At 37.6% G+C, this 17,994-nt stretch overlaps 1 protein-coding gene across 1 annotated transcript; it reads left to right on the top strand.

Moving 5' to 3' along the window:
• The first annotated feature begins 1,602 nt into the window (after positions 1–1,602).
• On the top strand, positions 1,603–17,988 carry LOC146002119 (uncharacterized). Its single transcript, XM_083139837.1, has 3 exons — positions 1,603–1,670; positions 13,398–13,502; positions 17,308–17,988. Exons 1-3 carry the CDS (start codon positions 1,656–1,658, stop codon positions 17,935–17,937), a joined length of 750 nt encoding a protein of 249 aa, XP_082995963.1. The 5' UTR covers positions 1,603–1,655; the 3' UTR covers positions 17,938–17,988.
• The last annotated feature ends 6 nt before the right edge of the window (positions 17,989–17,994 follow it).

Genomic DNA, 17,994 nt, shown 5'->3' with positions numbered 1-17,994 from the left:
CTTCCTATCCCCTGCATCAGTCGGCTTGGTCGTTGCAATGGGTTTGCAACACAGCAAAGTGAGGCGACCTGTTTCGGATACCCCGGCGGGTGAGGGAAGAAGAGGACGGACCAACAACAAACACTTGATTAATTAAATTAAATCAATATTGTTTTCACTTTGCAAACATTGGATCTAAAAATGTTCTTGCTCGGCTCGTTCGTAATATGATTCTTTTCTGTAATGCATTGTAGATTATCAGCGAGTGAAGTAAGAACAAACATGTAGTATTTCAGATTGTTGGTGCTAAATGGAAGGGTTAAAGTTACAGTGGTTTAAGTCACTTTAAAAAAAAATGACTTGGGCACAGAAAGCAGATCTTTATAAGTCAATCTGCTAACAGAAAAGGTGAAGTCAATCAGAGATTCATTCAACTGTCAACAGATGACAGTTTAAGGTCTAGAGATAAAGGAAACAGCTATTGTGTTGATCAGCAAAGTGCTGTGAGTCAGACGTATTTTTCTTTTTAAGAAAGTGACTTAAACCACTGTAACTTGAATCCGTCCAAATAGTTTTGTTTTAAATTGTATGTATGAACAATCGTTTTGAGGAAAAGGAGCACACACATGTGCGAGGCAATTTATATATTTTTTTCTGTTGGTTTGTTATGAGGTGGATGAATTGATTATGTAATGTATTTAAATAATATATATATATATATATATATATTGTAGAAACATTGAATACGTGCACAAAAGTGTTAACATGTTGCATATGTATCTTTCTTATTTTACGTCGCTCCATGTTGCATAATGTGTAAAACATATGTTCTACATGAAAGTTACGCATGGCGTTTGTACAAAAAGAATTACATTCGTCAATTTTGTGTTTCAAAAATACAGATTGTGCTCTTGTTTATCTTTATTAGTTAGTTGAACGTGTTGAAAGAAATGCCAGGAAAAAAAGTGAATAAAATAATAATAATAATAATAATAATAATAATGGCATCATCATCATCATTGTTATTATTATTATTATTGGCACGTTTATCTTCCAGGTACATTCCCCGCAGACAAAAATTCGTGGTTGCGCCTCTGATCCCAGCGGCCACTATGTCCACCCAGTTAGCTCCTACTAGGGTATTCCTATCCGTGTGATTCGGACTTAACTGTTTATGCCACCTTCATAAGAGCATCCATTCGGACTAATTATTTAAAATTGATATTTATGAGGAAGACTCGGCACCAGCAAACGACAGAACGGAACATGCTTCCAAGTTCCGTGTTTAATAAGTTACAGCGGCATCATAAAAGCAACGCGTCTGCACGTTGAACAAGGCTTCCATGCATCTTGCAGTCTTCTTTGATGGCGGATCAACGGCTTTAACCTGAGAAGATTTCGCGAAGGTTTGTGAGAAATGACACCAAGCTATATACCCGACCTTGTGCAGCGTTGACGACTCAATAAATCGTGCGGTGTGCAGACTCCCATGCACGAGGAACGCTCTTGCGTCACGTGTGGGAACTGACCCTGTGTCGCGCTCCGACCTTGAAGGTTTCGCATGCATTTTTCTACGTATGCTCGTATATAAAGAATACAAGAGCGAGCACGTATGCAAATTACTGTGCAGTGCTCTCTTGTCTTCCACGACGATATCTGTCCACGGTTCTTGCAGGATGGCTTGGATAAATGTAAGTAAAAATAGATGACGCTGTCGCCAAACTTCGTGGCGCAATATGGCGCCAGGGGTATAGGATTTCAATGGGTGTTCTTTGTGGTTGTCCCTTCATCAATTTCATCATATCATCACTCATCCGAATTATCAAAAAGTGGCAGAATAACGACGCTAAATAACAAAAGAAAAAAATCAAGATTAGATGGCGTTTGAAATTACGATTCTAAAATATGCAATTTCCTTGAAATAAAATGTTCGAATTTGAACGAAAGCCTACCAACAAAATAACATTGGAATCAAAGATGTATTATACCTCGTACATATCACGTTGTGTTACAACACTGAAAACTAGCAACATCTTTTAAAATACGTTGTCTTCGCTTTAGTTAACTGATGAATTACGCAGCTAATTCTTTAATTTACCGAGTTGTATTCATATCTCAAATTTAACGGCCTGTTTAACGTAGGAGTGGAAATCGGGAAGTAAGACAAGGAAATTTAGAGACAATTTCATTTTGGAGTAAGTCCAGAATGCTGAAAGGTCAAATCAGATGTCTTGTATACAGTGGCGAACATGGTATATACCCAGGTGTTCGTGCGCACTACTCCTGCTTAGGAGGTGGGTGTTAAGATGATGTTGAACATTTTCGTCAACATGTTGAGTGTGAAAACGATGACAAAATGTCATAGTATGAGTGATAACTACAATTGATTCACTCAATATAACCCTTTCTGTATCTGTGTATGATTTCGTTGAATTGTTATGACTTCAGTTCCTTGGGTAAGAATTCTTTAGTTGATTGGTTCATGTGGAATGGAATACGTGCTAGTGCCGTTGTCCATGCATGTTGCTCAAGCGGATTCAAGGAAAAGAATTTTGATAATTTACTGTAAAGATTAGCTAACTTAAAATGGTTACTTATCATGTAGACTAGGATACAAAGAGGACTCAGACTATTCATAATTGAAGGGCTCGGGAGTAAATCATGGTAAGTGACATTTCGTTCATTTATGAGTTCATTAAGCAAAAAAATGTTATTAGAATCTATACTGTAGATAAATTGTTTTTCAGAAGGCTTTACTGAGTAAAATGCAAATTGTATGACATGGCAATTTCACTCATAAACTGAAGGATGGCACATTTTACTTTGAAACTCAAAAAAGACCAAAATGTCATCATGTTTTACACGAGCCCTTCAATTGGCTAGCACCCACTTCACTCAAGCAGCGGTGATGCTCCTACAATACTAACTAACTAACTCTCTAACCTTCTTAAACAAGAATGTTTATAACTGCGGCAACACAAGCCTTCCATCTGTCTTCATCATTGTTACCGATTTCCTTTAGGTCCATTTCAACGTTATCCCTCCATCTTCGTCTTGGCCTTGCTACAAGTCTCTTACCATAAAGTTTCCCAACAAGAATCCTGTAAACTATTCTTTCCTCTTCGATTCGTGCCCCGTGCCCTCCCCGCCTAAGTCTTATTCTAATAATATCTGGACATGAATACAAATTATGCGGTTCCAAATTATATAACTATCTCCACTCACCTGTTTTCTCATCCCTTAGGTCCAAGTATTTTTCTAAAGATTTCATTTTCAAATACTCTTAATTTATGTTCCTCTTTTAATGTAAGGAACTAAATTTCGTATCCTGCAATACATCTACGACAACCAAATATTTGCCACTTTGACAATATGAGTATGAGTGCTCCATAAGTAAAATAACCCTGCTTCATTAGATTGATTTATTTATTGATTGATTTGGTTCATTTTTCTTCACTTTTCTGCCACTTTTTGCTGATCGCGAAGATGAGAAAGAGTATGATGAAATTGATGAAGGGATACTCACAACGAACACCCATGCCCAGGCCGGGATTCGACCCCGGGACCTCCGGCGTTGTAGCGCACTGTGTTAACCACTCCGCCACTGAGGCCGGCCGCATTATGAGACGAACATAAAGAGATAATAGGAATCCAAATTGATATTCAAAAACTGCCATGGTCACTCCCCTCGAAATAAATGTAGATTGTATTAAGATATCTTCCTTCAAAGCAACATTAAATTTCTTAATGGAAGACATAGGAAAGGATTTGGATAATCAAAATTTGGGAGTCTTGGCCTGCTTTAACTTCACTGATTAAAATCTTCCCGAAGATCATTTCATGCTCGGATAGGTTAATCAGGATTGATAATACAGTTTAAAGTGGGATCCGAATCACTGTGGGCCTCCACCGAACCTGGGATTAGTTGTCGACATAATCTGCTTTCATCATGGACCTAGATAAAGCTAGTCACCATTACATTATTTTGTTTCTATGAACATTTTACTTCTGATATTTGAAAACAAACACAGTTGATAAAAGACAACGTTGGAGTCAAGCCGTCCGTACACGATTCTCAATTTTCATTGAAACCGAGCATCTGTGCACCAACAAAATCGACGTGCCGGAGCCTAGAGTTGAAATGCTCATGGAGCCAAATAATTTATCTCGTCTATGTATATTATTGGTCGGTCTTGTCGTCTGTAGTGCATCATTTGCCTCAGAAATCTTGTTCTTTTAAGGCGAATATTTTTCATTTCTGTCAGAATGGTTCTATTGTTTTGTGTCTTCCTCCACCTAAATCCCACATTTCGCAGCAAACGTCACAAACTCTCTTTACTTCCCGCAAAATTTATGTCCGCCTGTAATTTGACATGCAATTTTTTCAATGTCGGCACTTCATTTTCAAGCAGAGCCTATGGATAACGTTTTCATCGAAAGCGTCCACTAACGATTTGGTCGCTGGTCTTTGTCGTTTGTCTTTCGTTCACGATAACCCTGATTGTTCGTTCAGGAACTCCAGTCGCAGCCGCTGCTCTCTTGCCAAAATTCTTTATTGGGATGCTAACACCTTGACTGGCTTCCTCCTTCATGAACTCGTGCACGTTGCTTAGAATCTCCCGAGCTTTGCTATGCAAGGTTTCTGATTTCAACTTTGACAGGCGGCACTATGGAATTTAACGTTCATTACCAAACACACACTTTCACATACACACACACAACGTCAAACCGATCAAATACTTAAAATGATATTATGGCGCTCTCAATCCAACAAAACTCACCACCACTTTGTCTTTCTCCTTCAGTGATAGAAATAGTGCTTCCTTAATACAGTTGGCAACACTACTTACTAACTTACTAGCTAGCCAATGAAAATGCAATGCGTAAAAGAAGCAACCATTACATCATGCTATATTGTCACATTAACGCCCCCGTCGAACGGTGTGAACCGCGAGCTGGAGCGCTATTCAATTGTTTTAAATTATGTTTGCGCGAGTGTGTCCAAGAATGGAATGATATATTGGCAACAATGGCGAAGGTTGACGAGCAGGGTAGAACACGTGATGCTAAGAGGGAGGGAGATGAAACTAAAATTGAGATCTGCACCGCGGCAAAGATAGCTGGGTCGGGCTCTACACTGAGACACCATACCAGAGAAGCTGTGTGATCATAATGGCAAAATAATTTCACAATATATTCTTCACGAATACATAGCTAATTGATTTTTATTTTGTGTATCCAAACTATAATTTAACATGACTATGACACATTATATTTTACGGATATTTGTCAAATATATATTATCATCACATCATTCACTGCTATGTAAATACACATTACTTCTTGTTGTATAATTGCGATTAAATAAATACAGATAAGAATGATCCACCTTTAGTCCTTTTCTTTCTCTCAAGTCACAAGCACATGTTTATACTTTCCGCGTCGCTTCCTCTTCATCACAGAATAGAATTAAATCGCATTTGTATCTCGGTGCTTTTTCTTTATAATTTATTTTAATAGCATGTGCTCTCATTGGTCGAAAGTCTGTCATGAAAAGTTGCATTTAGAACAGTTCCTAATTAGAAATCCTTGAATATTAACCATGAGTTCGAGAAGAAACATGACGTGTGCTCTGGCGTCACTTTCTTTGAGCGTGGAATTCAATGTGCTGTTCGTGGTCAGCTTGGTCATGTACGGACAGCTTAAGACTAATGTTGTGTTTTTTATAATTGGGCTTACTATCATTGTCACGGATGGGACACGTGAAATACATTTTTGACATTATAGTAACTATTCTACTGATAATTAAGCAACATTTTTCTTACAGTTTCTGTGCAATGAATTATGAAACTAAAAACGCTTGATTAAACATAACTACCCTTAAAATACTTTCCCAGATTTGCAGGATATGAATGAACAATTTTGTGTCACGGGTGTGACAGATAAAACACTGCCTCCTTACTTAACAAGAAATTTATTTCAATTTCTGTGAATTTTCAAATGATGAAAAATTAACTACATAAGACTAAGATTTGGTTTATTTTACTTCGCTTTTCTGCCACCTTTGGCTAATAGCGAAGATGTAGATGAGTGATGAAATTGATGAATGGACACTCACAAACACCCATACCCGGGCCGGGATTGGAACCCGGGACCCCTGGCGTCGTAGCGCTATAAACTAACCACTCCGCCACGAGGTCCGGCTTTTATCCAAACGCCAATATTATATTGTTGACTCACGAGATAGAATAGCATTTATTTTAATTTCAAAAATTAAAATTCAGGTGCACTTTGACATGGCATGCTCCTAATGTATTAAAACTGTAAAGTATCATGCCTAATCCGCTAAGAAAATTGTTTTGAAAATAATAAAATTTTGAAACTTTTGTAACATATTTTATTATAAAATATAATTAAGCTTCAGATATAATTGGGATTTTAATGATAAATATTACTTTGAGTGAGTAGTTGTGAAGCCATTACGATATGATAAAGACAGCAATTGACATTGTACGTAGCGGATATCAATCACTTGGTCAACACAGGAGAACATGTGTAGATTTTATAGTCGAAGTTGATAAATGACAAATTGCAAAAAAAAAAATATTTCAGTCATACTCATTATGTAGTTATGTATGTATATATTCAATATGAACAAACAGATGTAGAGGACATCATGGTGAAGATTTTCTTCTTGATAATGACGTGTCATCCAAAGCTTCGTTTTAATGAAAAGAGTCATGGTAAAATAATATTTATTAACCTGTATGTTTTAAGTGATGTTTTAAGCCCACTTTATCCACAGTAAGAGTAATTGGGACTGGACCTACAGTTCAATGTGGGATCCGAACCAATTTGCAATGTGCCTCCATCAGGTATTGAACCTGGGACACATTCATTACAAGGCGACCACTTTACCACTACGCCATCGGAAAGACCCTTAACCTGTATGTTTACAGTCAAATTTACACGATATCATAATGTCGATTCTCCTATTTGAACGTTTTTCATTGTAGATATATTTCATAAGTTTTACCTTCTCTTGATGTTACACAATCTGTACGTACTGTGAACCATGGAGGTAGGCAGGGGTGCATACAGGGGGATTCATGACGTCGTGAGAATTTTTTGAGGGGAACAAGATTTTATACCAATTCTATATATCTCCACACAAAATGGGGGGGGGTCGTTTCTTTGATTGACTTGTTCTTGATTTTTAGTTATGGTTATTATGTAGTTTTCGTACCTACCTGTGGGTGATGGGGTTGAAATAAAGCACAACCTCTTATGCCCTTAGAATTGGTTTGGAAAGGTAGGGGCCTGCTGTTCACATTATTACAAGGTTAGGTAAGCAGACAAACTGTTAAGAATAAGGTTCAGTACACTAACAATGGCAGTGAGCCTGAGAAGTTTTGTACGTTTTATGCTAGCAAACATGAAAGTACCTAAAGTAAACGTATATTGCTGAAATATGTTCCGCAAATTTTGTCTGAACAAAATAATCTGAGTAAATAATTCGGAATAAAAGGAGGGTGGCAAAGGGAATGTTCTACTTTTGAACATAGGCCTTGGGGGGGGGGGGAGATGGACACCCCTGGTCAGGTAAAAGGGGAGGAGTAAGCTCTGCGCACTGTTTCTGAAACCAGATAATGTGACAGCACCGGCGAAGTCAGACCTAAACATTCAATGAAGCCGTAAGAAAACATGTAATTTTGTGTATTGAATAAGATATAGGAAGCAATGATGGCCTGCTGAACATGTGGCTGCTAACAGAAGCAACAGGAAACCTCAAGGAATATAATTTCATAAGCAAAGCTACTTATAGATTGTTTTTGAAGTAAACCTCGAGTTCGCTTTTGCAGCTGCAGCTGCTCTCATTGCACTTCCAGCCTGCGTGACGTTCTCCGATGGCGCGGTGGCAGCGCCTTATAATGAAGGAGGCACAAAGTGGTTCGTATCCCACTATAAACTGTAGGTCCAGTCCAGATTAGTCTTTCTGTGCATAAAATGGACCTTAACCCTTTCAGGTTCACAAGTAAACTGTAATTGATATATATGATATGTATTACTTTTTGTATACCTTTTGGAGTAATTTGGACAATTAAACTAAAATTTTTCACAAAAATGTATATTAAATATGAAATAATTGTTGGGACATATTTGTCCCTATGTACGTTAAAGGTAACAAATAACAAAATATATGCGAAATTAAGCAACACCTTGATACAAAATTATTTTTCACTTCAGAATTCAATATTATATATCAAATTATTAGGAAACTCATGAACATTGTATATTTAAGCATGAAATTCTTGGAAACAGTTGTGATCTCACACAACATACATATACATTACATATTGAGCACATGTTATTCGTACGATTTTCTAGTTTCTTTTAGCACAATTCACACAGCGTTTCCATTTTTGTACTTTTGTCATGTAATGCTCTGGAGCAGTGGCGTATGCTGGTTCTAAAGAGTGGATAATCTCCGACCCTTGATCCTCAAACTCCAAAAGTTTCCGTGCAATTTATGTCAGGATCCATATTGGATTTAGGAATATTGTGTCGGAATGTTGTCTTATTGCTACGATCACAATCAGTTAATTCTCGTTATTGCAGTTTAATATACGTGTAGAATTTCAAATAATAAAACAAGACAGTATTATAAAGCTATACAAAAACAACCTGTGAAATATAAAATGAAAGACGTGCACTAGTGAAATAAAAACCCGCAATATTAATTTAAGTGCAAAATTCAACTTACTCCAGGATCCGATTACTTGTGCTGTACCACATCCAAAGCACGCTGTTTGTCCTGTTGCAAGTTATTACGTGTCTGTGCGAAAGGTTGCAGCTTAACAAAGGAAGTTATGTGACTTTTGAATTTTTCATGTTTGATACAAGCGTTGCAAAGATTACAGTATCCGCCACGCGTCCATACATTCAGTCCATACATTTTCAGCCCCGAAAAGTAAGCACGGCCAACAAAAAAGCAAAGCTTATTAACACTTATACTTCCTGTCAACCATGGTGTTTTGTCATAATTTGCTTACGAAAATGCCTCACATATTCCCGATTTTTGTCTTTGTGTGTAGAAATAAGTTCAAGCGATGACACTGGCCTACCTGTATTAACAAGTTGCAACTTCTCCTGAAAAGATCTTGTTCCAAAAGGTTTCACCAGCAAATCTTGTATCACATCCGTTACCCTTTAACACAGCACTATCACGACAAACACTAACACCTAAATAAATAATAAACACGAAGCACAGCACGAAGCCAACGACTAAACGCATTCAGTTTCACGCGCCAAACTTCTGTTGTTGTGTTCCTGGCTGAGAATGAAATTCCCTATGAATGATAAAAAAAAAATCCCTTTCCGAGCTCGAAATGACAGGTTTTAAAAGTTCGAATCATTGCAGGCCAGAGCCAGAATTTTATTTCGGGATGGGGATCATCCCTTATTAGCAGCCGCCTCATAAAGTTGAAACAGTGGGGTTAGAAGTCCTGAAGATGAATCTCAGATTATTACAACGTATTATGCAAGGTGTTTAATCCTACTAATGAAGTAAAATTAATTACCACTATACACTTTTTAAATTAGATATTTGTAGGATTTCGGGGAGGGGGGTTTCTGCCCCCCGAGTCTTCCACCTGGCTACGTGCCTGATGTGTTTTTTTCGTTTTATGTTTAATTCGTTCATCTTCATCACTATTAATCTAAAGAGGCGGAATATAGCAACTTAAATTAACTAACTATACATAATTTATTTTTTATATACATAATTTATTTTTTATATCTTTCCCTTTAAAAAATATTCAGTTCTGTGAAAGAAGTATTCTCGCTGCTTTTGAAGATTAGAGAGGAGAAACAATCACTATTTTTGTAAATAGAAGGATGGGGGAGTCAGCATATAGGTGCTTTAATTGCTTAAGCTTTGAATTTGAATTTAGTTTGCTTCATCTTCAATATTTAAGCTTTTTCCCTTTGATAAATTTATGTTCAAGTAACAGAAATCAGCAAGATAGAAGCAAATGTAAAGTGAAAATTAGCGTAGAATTGGTTTGCCCATGTTATTCAATTTTCCTGTTCTTCGCATTCTACCAGGTATGTTTTCCCTAGTTCAGCGGAAGGAACGGTAAAGGCTCTGAAGGTTGAGAGTGTGACCGGTGGACTCTCACAAGAAGGAGCTTACCCTGGCCACGGAATCACCGCACCTGAGAAGCAGTGTTTCCTCTCCCTCTTTCCGCTCTCCTCCCTCCTCGCCAAGGGTTGTAAGGGAAGCGGGAGGCATGACGTCAGGGTGAGATTCCCTGAAGTCATTCCACCGGCTGGAGAAAGGTTCCCGGACTTTCAGCGGCAAACGGTTGGAAGCATTCGGGCGCTGGAAGCAAAGAAATGTGTGCATCGAAATTGGTTTGGAAGAATATTGCGAAGAAATGTATATATATATATATATATTAAAAAAAGAAATACAGCCGGGTCATCTGCGATTACCTAGATGACCCAGAGTATACGCCGCTGCTCTGGAGGTTTAGGAAGAAATTGACTCTCAAGCCTCTTTTTGGTACTTATTGTCATTGGCAATGATCTCTTTCTGTTCGAATACTGTCCAATCAACTCTCGAGCAATGCTTTGGCGAAACTCTAGTGAAGTCATTGACTTCCCTGATTCTGTGCACACACTTTTGAAAAGCTTGCTGTACACTATGTAAGAATTATTAATTCCAATATCAATCAAAAAATAACCTGAGGTAGTACTTTATTTTTACCTTACGGTCAACTTCATAAGTAACTTTTTTCTGACACCTCCCATATACTCATTGTACTTTCTGACCATCAAAGGGCAAAGAACATTTATTTTCTCAGAATTACCTTCAATGCGTCTTTTTACATTTATTATTGGGATTGGTGATATGAAATTAGATAAAAGATACACTGGCCTATTGTCCATCCACTTGATGATAGACATACCATTAGTGTTCACTGCATGAATATCCCCTCTCTTCATTTCTTTGTCCGTTGGGAAGTTTTTTGGCATGTTTTTTCTGTTTGTGCGTACAGTAACACAAGCTTTTATGTTCTCTTCTGCTAGAATGTACTGTAGAACAGGCGAATTAAAAAAGTTGTCCATATAAATTTCACAATGAAGACCACAAATGGATTTTGTTAACTGCAGTATCACACTCTCTTCAAGACCCACTTCTGCATGACTTGCCCCTTTCTTCCCTGTGTATAGGTCAAATTCATACAGGTATCCAGTTTCTGATTCACACCTGCACCTCATTTTGAAACCCCACTTTATAGGTTTGTTCTTTATATACTGTTTCATAATGTTATGTCCTTTGAATTTGACCATGTGTTCGTCTATTGCCTGGGTTTTAGATGGACTCAAAGCGGCTTGGAAGCTCTTATTTAGATGGTTTATTACTGATCTCACTTTGTAGGCCCGGTCATACATTGGACTATTTCTGTTTGGTTGAGCCTCATTATTTGAGAAGTGCGAATACTTCCTAATTTCTTCAAAACGATGTAAAGGCATTACTTGTGAAACGTAAGGAACACTTAGATCAGGTTCCGTTGACCAATAACTCCTAATAGTAGTAGGTAGAACATTGTAACTAATTATTCCATTCATACCTAAGAAGGCTTTCATTTCTGCACTGTTTATATCAAAAACCACCCCGTTTTGCTGAGCATATCGGCAAGTTTCCTCTACTATCAATTTGATTAGCTCATTGAAATTCATAACGGAATTGAAAATTTCAATTGGTTTTGGGACACAACCACTTTCTTCTACATTGAAAACAAGAACTTTCCCATAATCAAAATTTTCATTAATACTAAATTTCCTTGGCTTGTAACTTCTATTCCACTTAAAATCTGGAACACTGAAAGCACTATGTGACTCAGGGTTTTGAACAGCTCCATGAGGACTTTCAGAATTAGGGTCCATAGAATTCAGCTTGACGTCCGAAACTGTCAATCCCTCTCTTGAACAAGTAACTGCAGGTTCAGGATCGTCTATGGTGACATTAGTTTCTCCTGCATCAATGTCTTCTATTAAAAATAATTGATCCTCTTCATCTAGAAGGCCCGATCCTGTGGACAAGAGTTAGCACATCGCGCTGCGACGCCAAGGATCCCGGGTTCGAATCCCGGTCGGGCTTGGTTGTTTGTGAATGTCCATTCATCAATTTCATCATTTCATCACTCATCCCCATCTTCGCAAATTAGCCTAGAGGCACAAAACGCGAAGTAAAATAAACTAAATCAATCAATCAATCAATCTTCATCTAGAAGGAGATTATCTTCATTGTCACTGTCTTCAGCTTGTAAAACTTGCACGATTTCTTCACCAGAAACAAGAAATTCACGTTGCTTTGATACCTTTCTGGGACAATATAATAAAAAAATACGTTAAGAATATAATATTTTATTACACACACACATATATGCAATATATATTTTAAGTAGATACAATTCAAAACTTTTTTTTTACAAAGAAATGTTTTTTTTTTTCGAATTTGTAGAATTACCTACAAACATGCAGAAAGTTACCTTTGTGGTGCATAGGGACATATATGTCCCAATCAGTTTCTGAGCCTGTAGCTCTTTCAGGTGTACTGCAGGTAATCAGAAACTCATCAAAATATGTTGTACAATCATTAATAATTACAAATACCAGAATTGTATTTGTGAATTAGAAAACAATTGCAAGATATTTTGCGAAACATAATCCAAAATGCAAGGCTATATAATACTTGCCACATTTAGATGCTTGTAAAACAGTATAAATAATACGTTATGCCGACAAAAACACTTGAAACTAAAAATATATATCTAGGAAGAAACGATAATAATATTTGCGTCCATGTAACCCCTATCATATGAAGAATGTGCATAAGATAAGACATGGGACACATATGTCCCATGTACCTGAAAGGGTTAAACAAAAACTCAAACTAATTGAGATATTCAGGTTAGTTTTGGGCATATCGGAAACCGAACGCCTCCATTTAATAAGTTACGTGTGTATTGTTGTCCAGATATTATTATAATAATTAAATCAAGAAGACTTAGGTGAGCAGGCCATGTGGCACGAATGAGAGAGGAAAGAAGAGTTTACAGGATTCTTGTTGGGAAACCTGATGGTAAGAGACCAGTTGGAAGACCAAGACAAAGATGGAGGGATAACGTTGAAATGGACCGAAAGGAAATCGGTAAGGATGGAAAAGATTGTACCAGGACAGGGACAGATGGAAGGCTCGTGTTGCTGCAGACATAAACCTTCGGGTTTAAGAAGGCTACTTAGTTATGTGTATAAGTATGTACGTAATTCAATCAGGTTTTATTTCCCAACCGGTAGACAGATTCACCATCAGGAATTTACTCTAATCGTCACGTTTTCCATTACAGATTCTCACAGTCGCCACGTTGGCAGTGATGCAGGCTGTCAGCGAAGCAGGGCACCTCCACAAGTCTCCGTTGCTCTCCTCATTGCGAGTCAACAGGGACTATGATGTAAGTGCTAGCCAATACTAATCAAACTTACATTTCATTTTCTTTTTTTCCTTCTTTTACATCTTGAAATTAATTCTGAATCCATTAATCGTACATTTTACTTCTAGCCTAGAATTGTAATTTGAAAATTTGATTTTTTCTCTATTCGTATTTTCTATTGTATTAGACATAGGTTTTAATGATTAAAATTAATTTTATGTTGTTTCGAGCCCACTAACGCATTTTATAGTTCCTATTAATGCCTATTTCGAGGTTTAGTGCTTGCCTAAAATGCCTTTTTTGGTGTATTTTTACTTACTTCTTCATTCTTTGCTTCTCTTCAAAATACAGGGTGTCCATAAAGTATCCATAATGTCCATAACAGATCCAAATATCTTTACTCTGTAAAGTTTCTAGGAAACAACAGACATGGCATTACATTCATTGACTCAAATAATTTTTAGTGAACATAGTTCTCATTATTAATAAACCTCTACATGTGAGTGGCTTTCATAATATCAAGTCTATTGATGAATTCACTCCACGCATTGGCGATCATATCCACGGTGATTGATGTCCCATCCTCCTCAATCCTGGACTTCAATTCCACCAAATCCCATCATAACATTCTTGATGTAGACGATGTCTTACCACATAAAGAAATCTAGAGGCATCAAGTCCGGGTATTTGATTTCCCACAACCACAACACACACATTGCCTTTTCCTACACCGTCACCATTTTACTGTTTTGTCGCAATGCATTGAATGTGAATAAAACCTGCGTGGCGAACACAATAAACAAATTTAAGCAGCAAGGTACAGTGGTTGATCATTATGTTTTTTTCTTTTTTTCCTTTTTATTCATTTATTGTATCTCTGACAAGGATTGGTTGTAATTGCTGTGGCGAATATCAATGGGTGACTCTTCAAAGTAAATGAAGTGAATTCTAATTAGTAGTGGCGTTTCTGCACCATTGACTACATTGGTAAGGTCATTTTGATTTATCGCTTCGTCCACTGTTGGTCATCGAGTGTATATTCTGTCCCTACTCGAGTATGTATTGCATAGGGCAATAACAATGGAAGTGTGCATACGTATAACTCTTAATGCAGATAAGCAGGTGCTAGTTTTCATAGTGACTTATTACCTATGATCAAAATTTTAAAAAATATAAAAAATATGATATAAAATAAATCGAAAAATTAAGAATAATAAAAAAGTAATAACGAGTATAAAAATGAGAGTACTGACACAAAAGAAGAAATGAAAATATTTGTTGATAACTAACTAAAAAAAATGGAGGAAATATAAATTTGTGAGATTGCCGATATATATGCTAGCGTGGCACCTGTGGCGGAGTGGATTCGAATCCCGACCTGGGCACGGGTGTTTGTGAGTGTCCACTCATCAATTTTATCATATCATTACTCATCCTCATCTCCGCAAAGTAGCCAAAAGTGGCAGAAAAACAAAGTAAAATAAAGCAAATCAATCAATGAGTATTTGGACATACTCATGCCAGTGACAGTGTACAATTTGTTGTTAATTATTTTAATCGTATTATAATTAATACAATTGCACCTCTTTAAACAAGAAAAAGCAATAATGAAAAATGACTATGGTTTTTATGAGTTCTAGTGAATGGTATGTGTGTAACACTCATGCAATAATTGGTTATTATTCTTAATTAATGATGGTATTTTTTGTAATTTTTATAATTAATAAATGACTGCACTATAATCAACAAAGGAAGCAGTGATTCAATAACAAAATGGTTTCTTGAATTTTAGCGAAAAAAAGTGTGGGCCTGTGAGGCTCCGCTCCCCTCAGGTAAGTAAGTTTCTCGTGTGGCACGGGTAAGCTATGGTTAAAAACTCGTATTGTATACGGCACCTTTCTCAAATTATGAATAGAAAAATAGAAAAAAAAACTGCCCTTTCGAAATGAAATCGTACATTTTCCATTATTTTAAAATATTAAATAATTAAAGTCTCCTTGGTAACCAATGAAAACAATAAGTCTTTAGCAAAAATAGATTTCATGTTTCCTAAGGAACTTGTATTTCATTGGAATTTTATATTGATATCAAATCAATTCTTTCATGTGTAATTTCAATTACACTTCTTGTAGTTTAAAAGTCAGGTATTGTATAATATTCTTTTCAGCGTTGAACCTCAGATTCTATATACACACACACGCAGTTGTGAAGAATAACAACATAGTTTTTGATGAGCCAAAACTATTTTAAAGGCTACCCAGTATAATACTGAAATACATAAGTGCACTAATATTATTCTATTGTTACACCATCAAACATAGTCTTTTGAAAGTTCTGGTAACTGAAGTATAGTTTATGTGCTACCACCAGGGGTGCCCACAGGGGCATTCATGACGACGAAGCCTGCGTGATGGAAATTTTTAAGGGGGAACAAAATTTTGTTCCAATTCTATATACACATATCTTAACACAAAAATGGGGGAGATCGTTCCTTTGACTTGTTATTGATTTTTTGTTTTGGTTATTAGTATTTTTACCTACCTGTGGGTGATCGCAGCGATGGGGTTGAAATGTGAAATGAAACACCATCTCTTATCCCCTTAGAATCGGTTTGGAAGGGGGGGGGCGTGCTTTGCGAACTAAAACAAGGTTAATCAAGCATACAACCTGTTAAGAATAAGGTTCAGTACGCTAACAATGTTAGTGAACATCAGCAGTTTTGTACATTTTATGTTAACAAACATAAGCACCTAAAGTAAACATATATTGCTTAAAATATGTCTATGTTATGTTGTTCCACAAAATTTTGTCTGACCAAAATAATTTGAGTAAATAATTCTACATAAAGGGGGTGGGAAAATGTTCTATCTTTTTCGGGGGAGTGCGTCATAGACCTTGGGGTGGATGTATATGTATACATATACTTCTTGGCTTCTTTCCACAATCGTAAACGATCCAAATCTTCAGCTGTTATCGACTGAACCCTTCGACTACACTTATCTATATCCTTTCGTATTGAACTGTCTCCATCCTACGTAATATGTCCTGAATAATATGTTTGTAGAATTTCATAGAGAAAGAATTTGGGCTGAAGGATTCGTATTCGAAAGTTCACAAGTTCGATTTCAGCGGCCGGTTAGCTTGACTAAAACTTTGCCGTCACTTTTCTTAAAGCTTGACGCTCAGTGAGAAGCTGCGAAACACGGAAATATCTGGCAACAGAAATTCTGTTGTCTGCTTATATTGGAATCGAATGGTGTAACGTCCACTACAGGGAAAAGCGCGGAACGGAAGCCTGAATTTTCGTGCAGAAGTCTGCAGATTATCTTAAGGGTTATCACCCACTGAGAGCCCGGAAGCGGGTCTACTGTTCTGTTGCCGCGTTTCCGGCGTCTCAGTGAGCGTCAAGCTTTAGGCTCCTCTGGACCTCTGGCCAACGCTAGCAATTTTTTTTCCCACTCTCTTCGAAAAACTGCTAGGATATTCCAAAATATGAAAAATTACAAATGCTTAAAATTCCTTCTAGAACATTCACGTGAACTTTCGTGTAGTTTGTTTTTGCTGTTTACTGAATATTATCAATAGTAGCCACGGAACTATTGGTAATATCTACACAAACAGAAGAACTGTTTATTGAGCCCACTAGCGCCACTACTCGCTAGAGTCCCGAAGTAGCACAACATTGCCACACTTTCACAGTTGTCACTTACTTTTCCAGTCACAGAGAAGACATATGTAATTTAATTTTCATTCTACAGGGAAATGAAGTTGTATGCATCATTTGTAGACATTGTCAGTTTGTGAATTTGTTTCTTATACATTGCAGACATATCCCTCATACTCCTACGAGTATGGCGTCAACGACCAGTACACCGGAGACAACAAGAGACAGTGGGAGTCACGTGAGGGAGACGTTGTCAAGGGACAGTACAGCCTCGTGGACGCCGACGGAAGCGTGAGGACGGTCACCTACACCGCAGACCCCATCCACGGGTTCAACGCCGTCGTGGACAGGGTGGCTCCAAAAGTCGCCAGCATCAAAGAGGTAACAGGAGGCTTCCGGCATAACAGTTACATAGAGGCTTCCGGCATACCATCGTCATACGTATCCGCGCCTGTAACGGTGCTAGCCACGGCTGCCCCACAGTACTACAAGCCCCATAAGGTTCTGAAGCAACAGTTTCAGTGGCCTCATTTGCATCATCATCATCATCACGAGCAGCCCCTCCTAAAGCCAATCAAAGTGTTTGCCTCCGACTTCATCAACGACAAGAAGTGGCAACTGGTGCAGGCGCATCTTGCCGGTGAAACGGGTAGCCTCCAAGAGGCCGTGGTCAACACCCAACCTGCGGTCGTGAGATCGAGTCCAGGCTACTACATATCTGCTCTCTCCCCCAACTATGTCGATGCCGAGACAGATTTGTTTGAGGAAGAACCCTACGAAGTGGTTTGGTAATGTCCAGTGCATTCAGGCCATGAACTGGCTCCACGTCTTTGTAAATATTGGGACAAG

The sequence above is a fragment of the Lepisma saccharinum genome, chromosome 18 (assembly GCF_977018435.1).
Source record: "Lepisma saccharinum chromosome 18, izLepSacc3.1, whole genome shotgun sequence".
NCBI classification, from domain to species: Eukaryota; Metazoa; Arthropoda; class Insecta; order Zygentoma; family Lepismatidae; genus Lepisma; species Lepisma saccharinum.
Note: the sequence above shows the minus strand (reverse complement) of the source record. Positions and strands in the feature narration are given on the sequence as shown.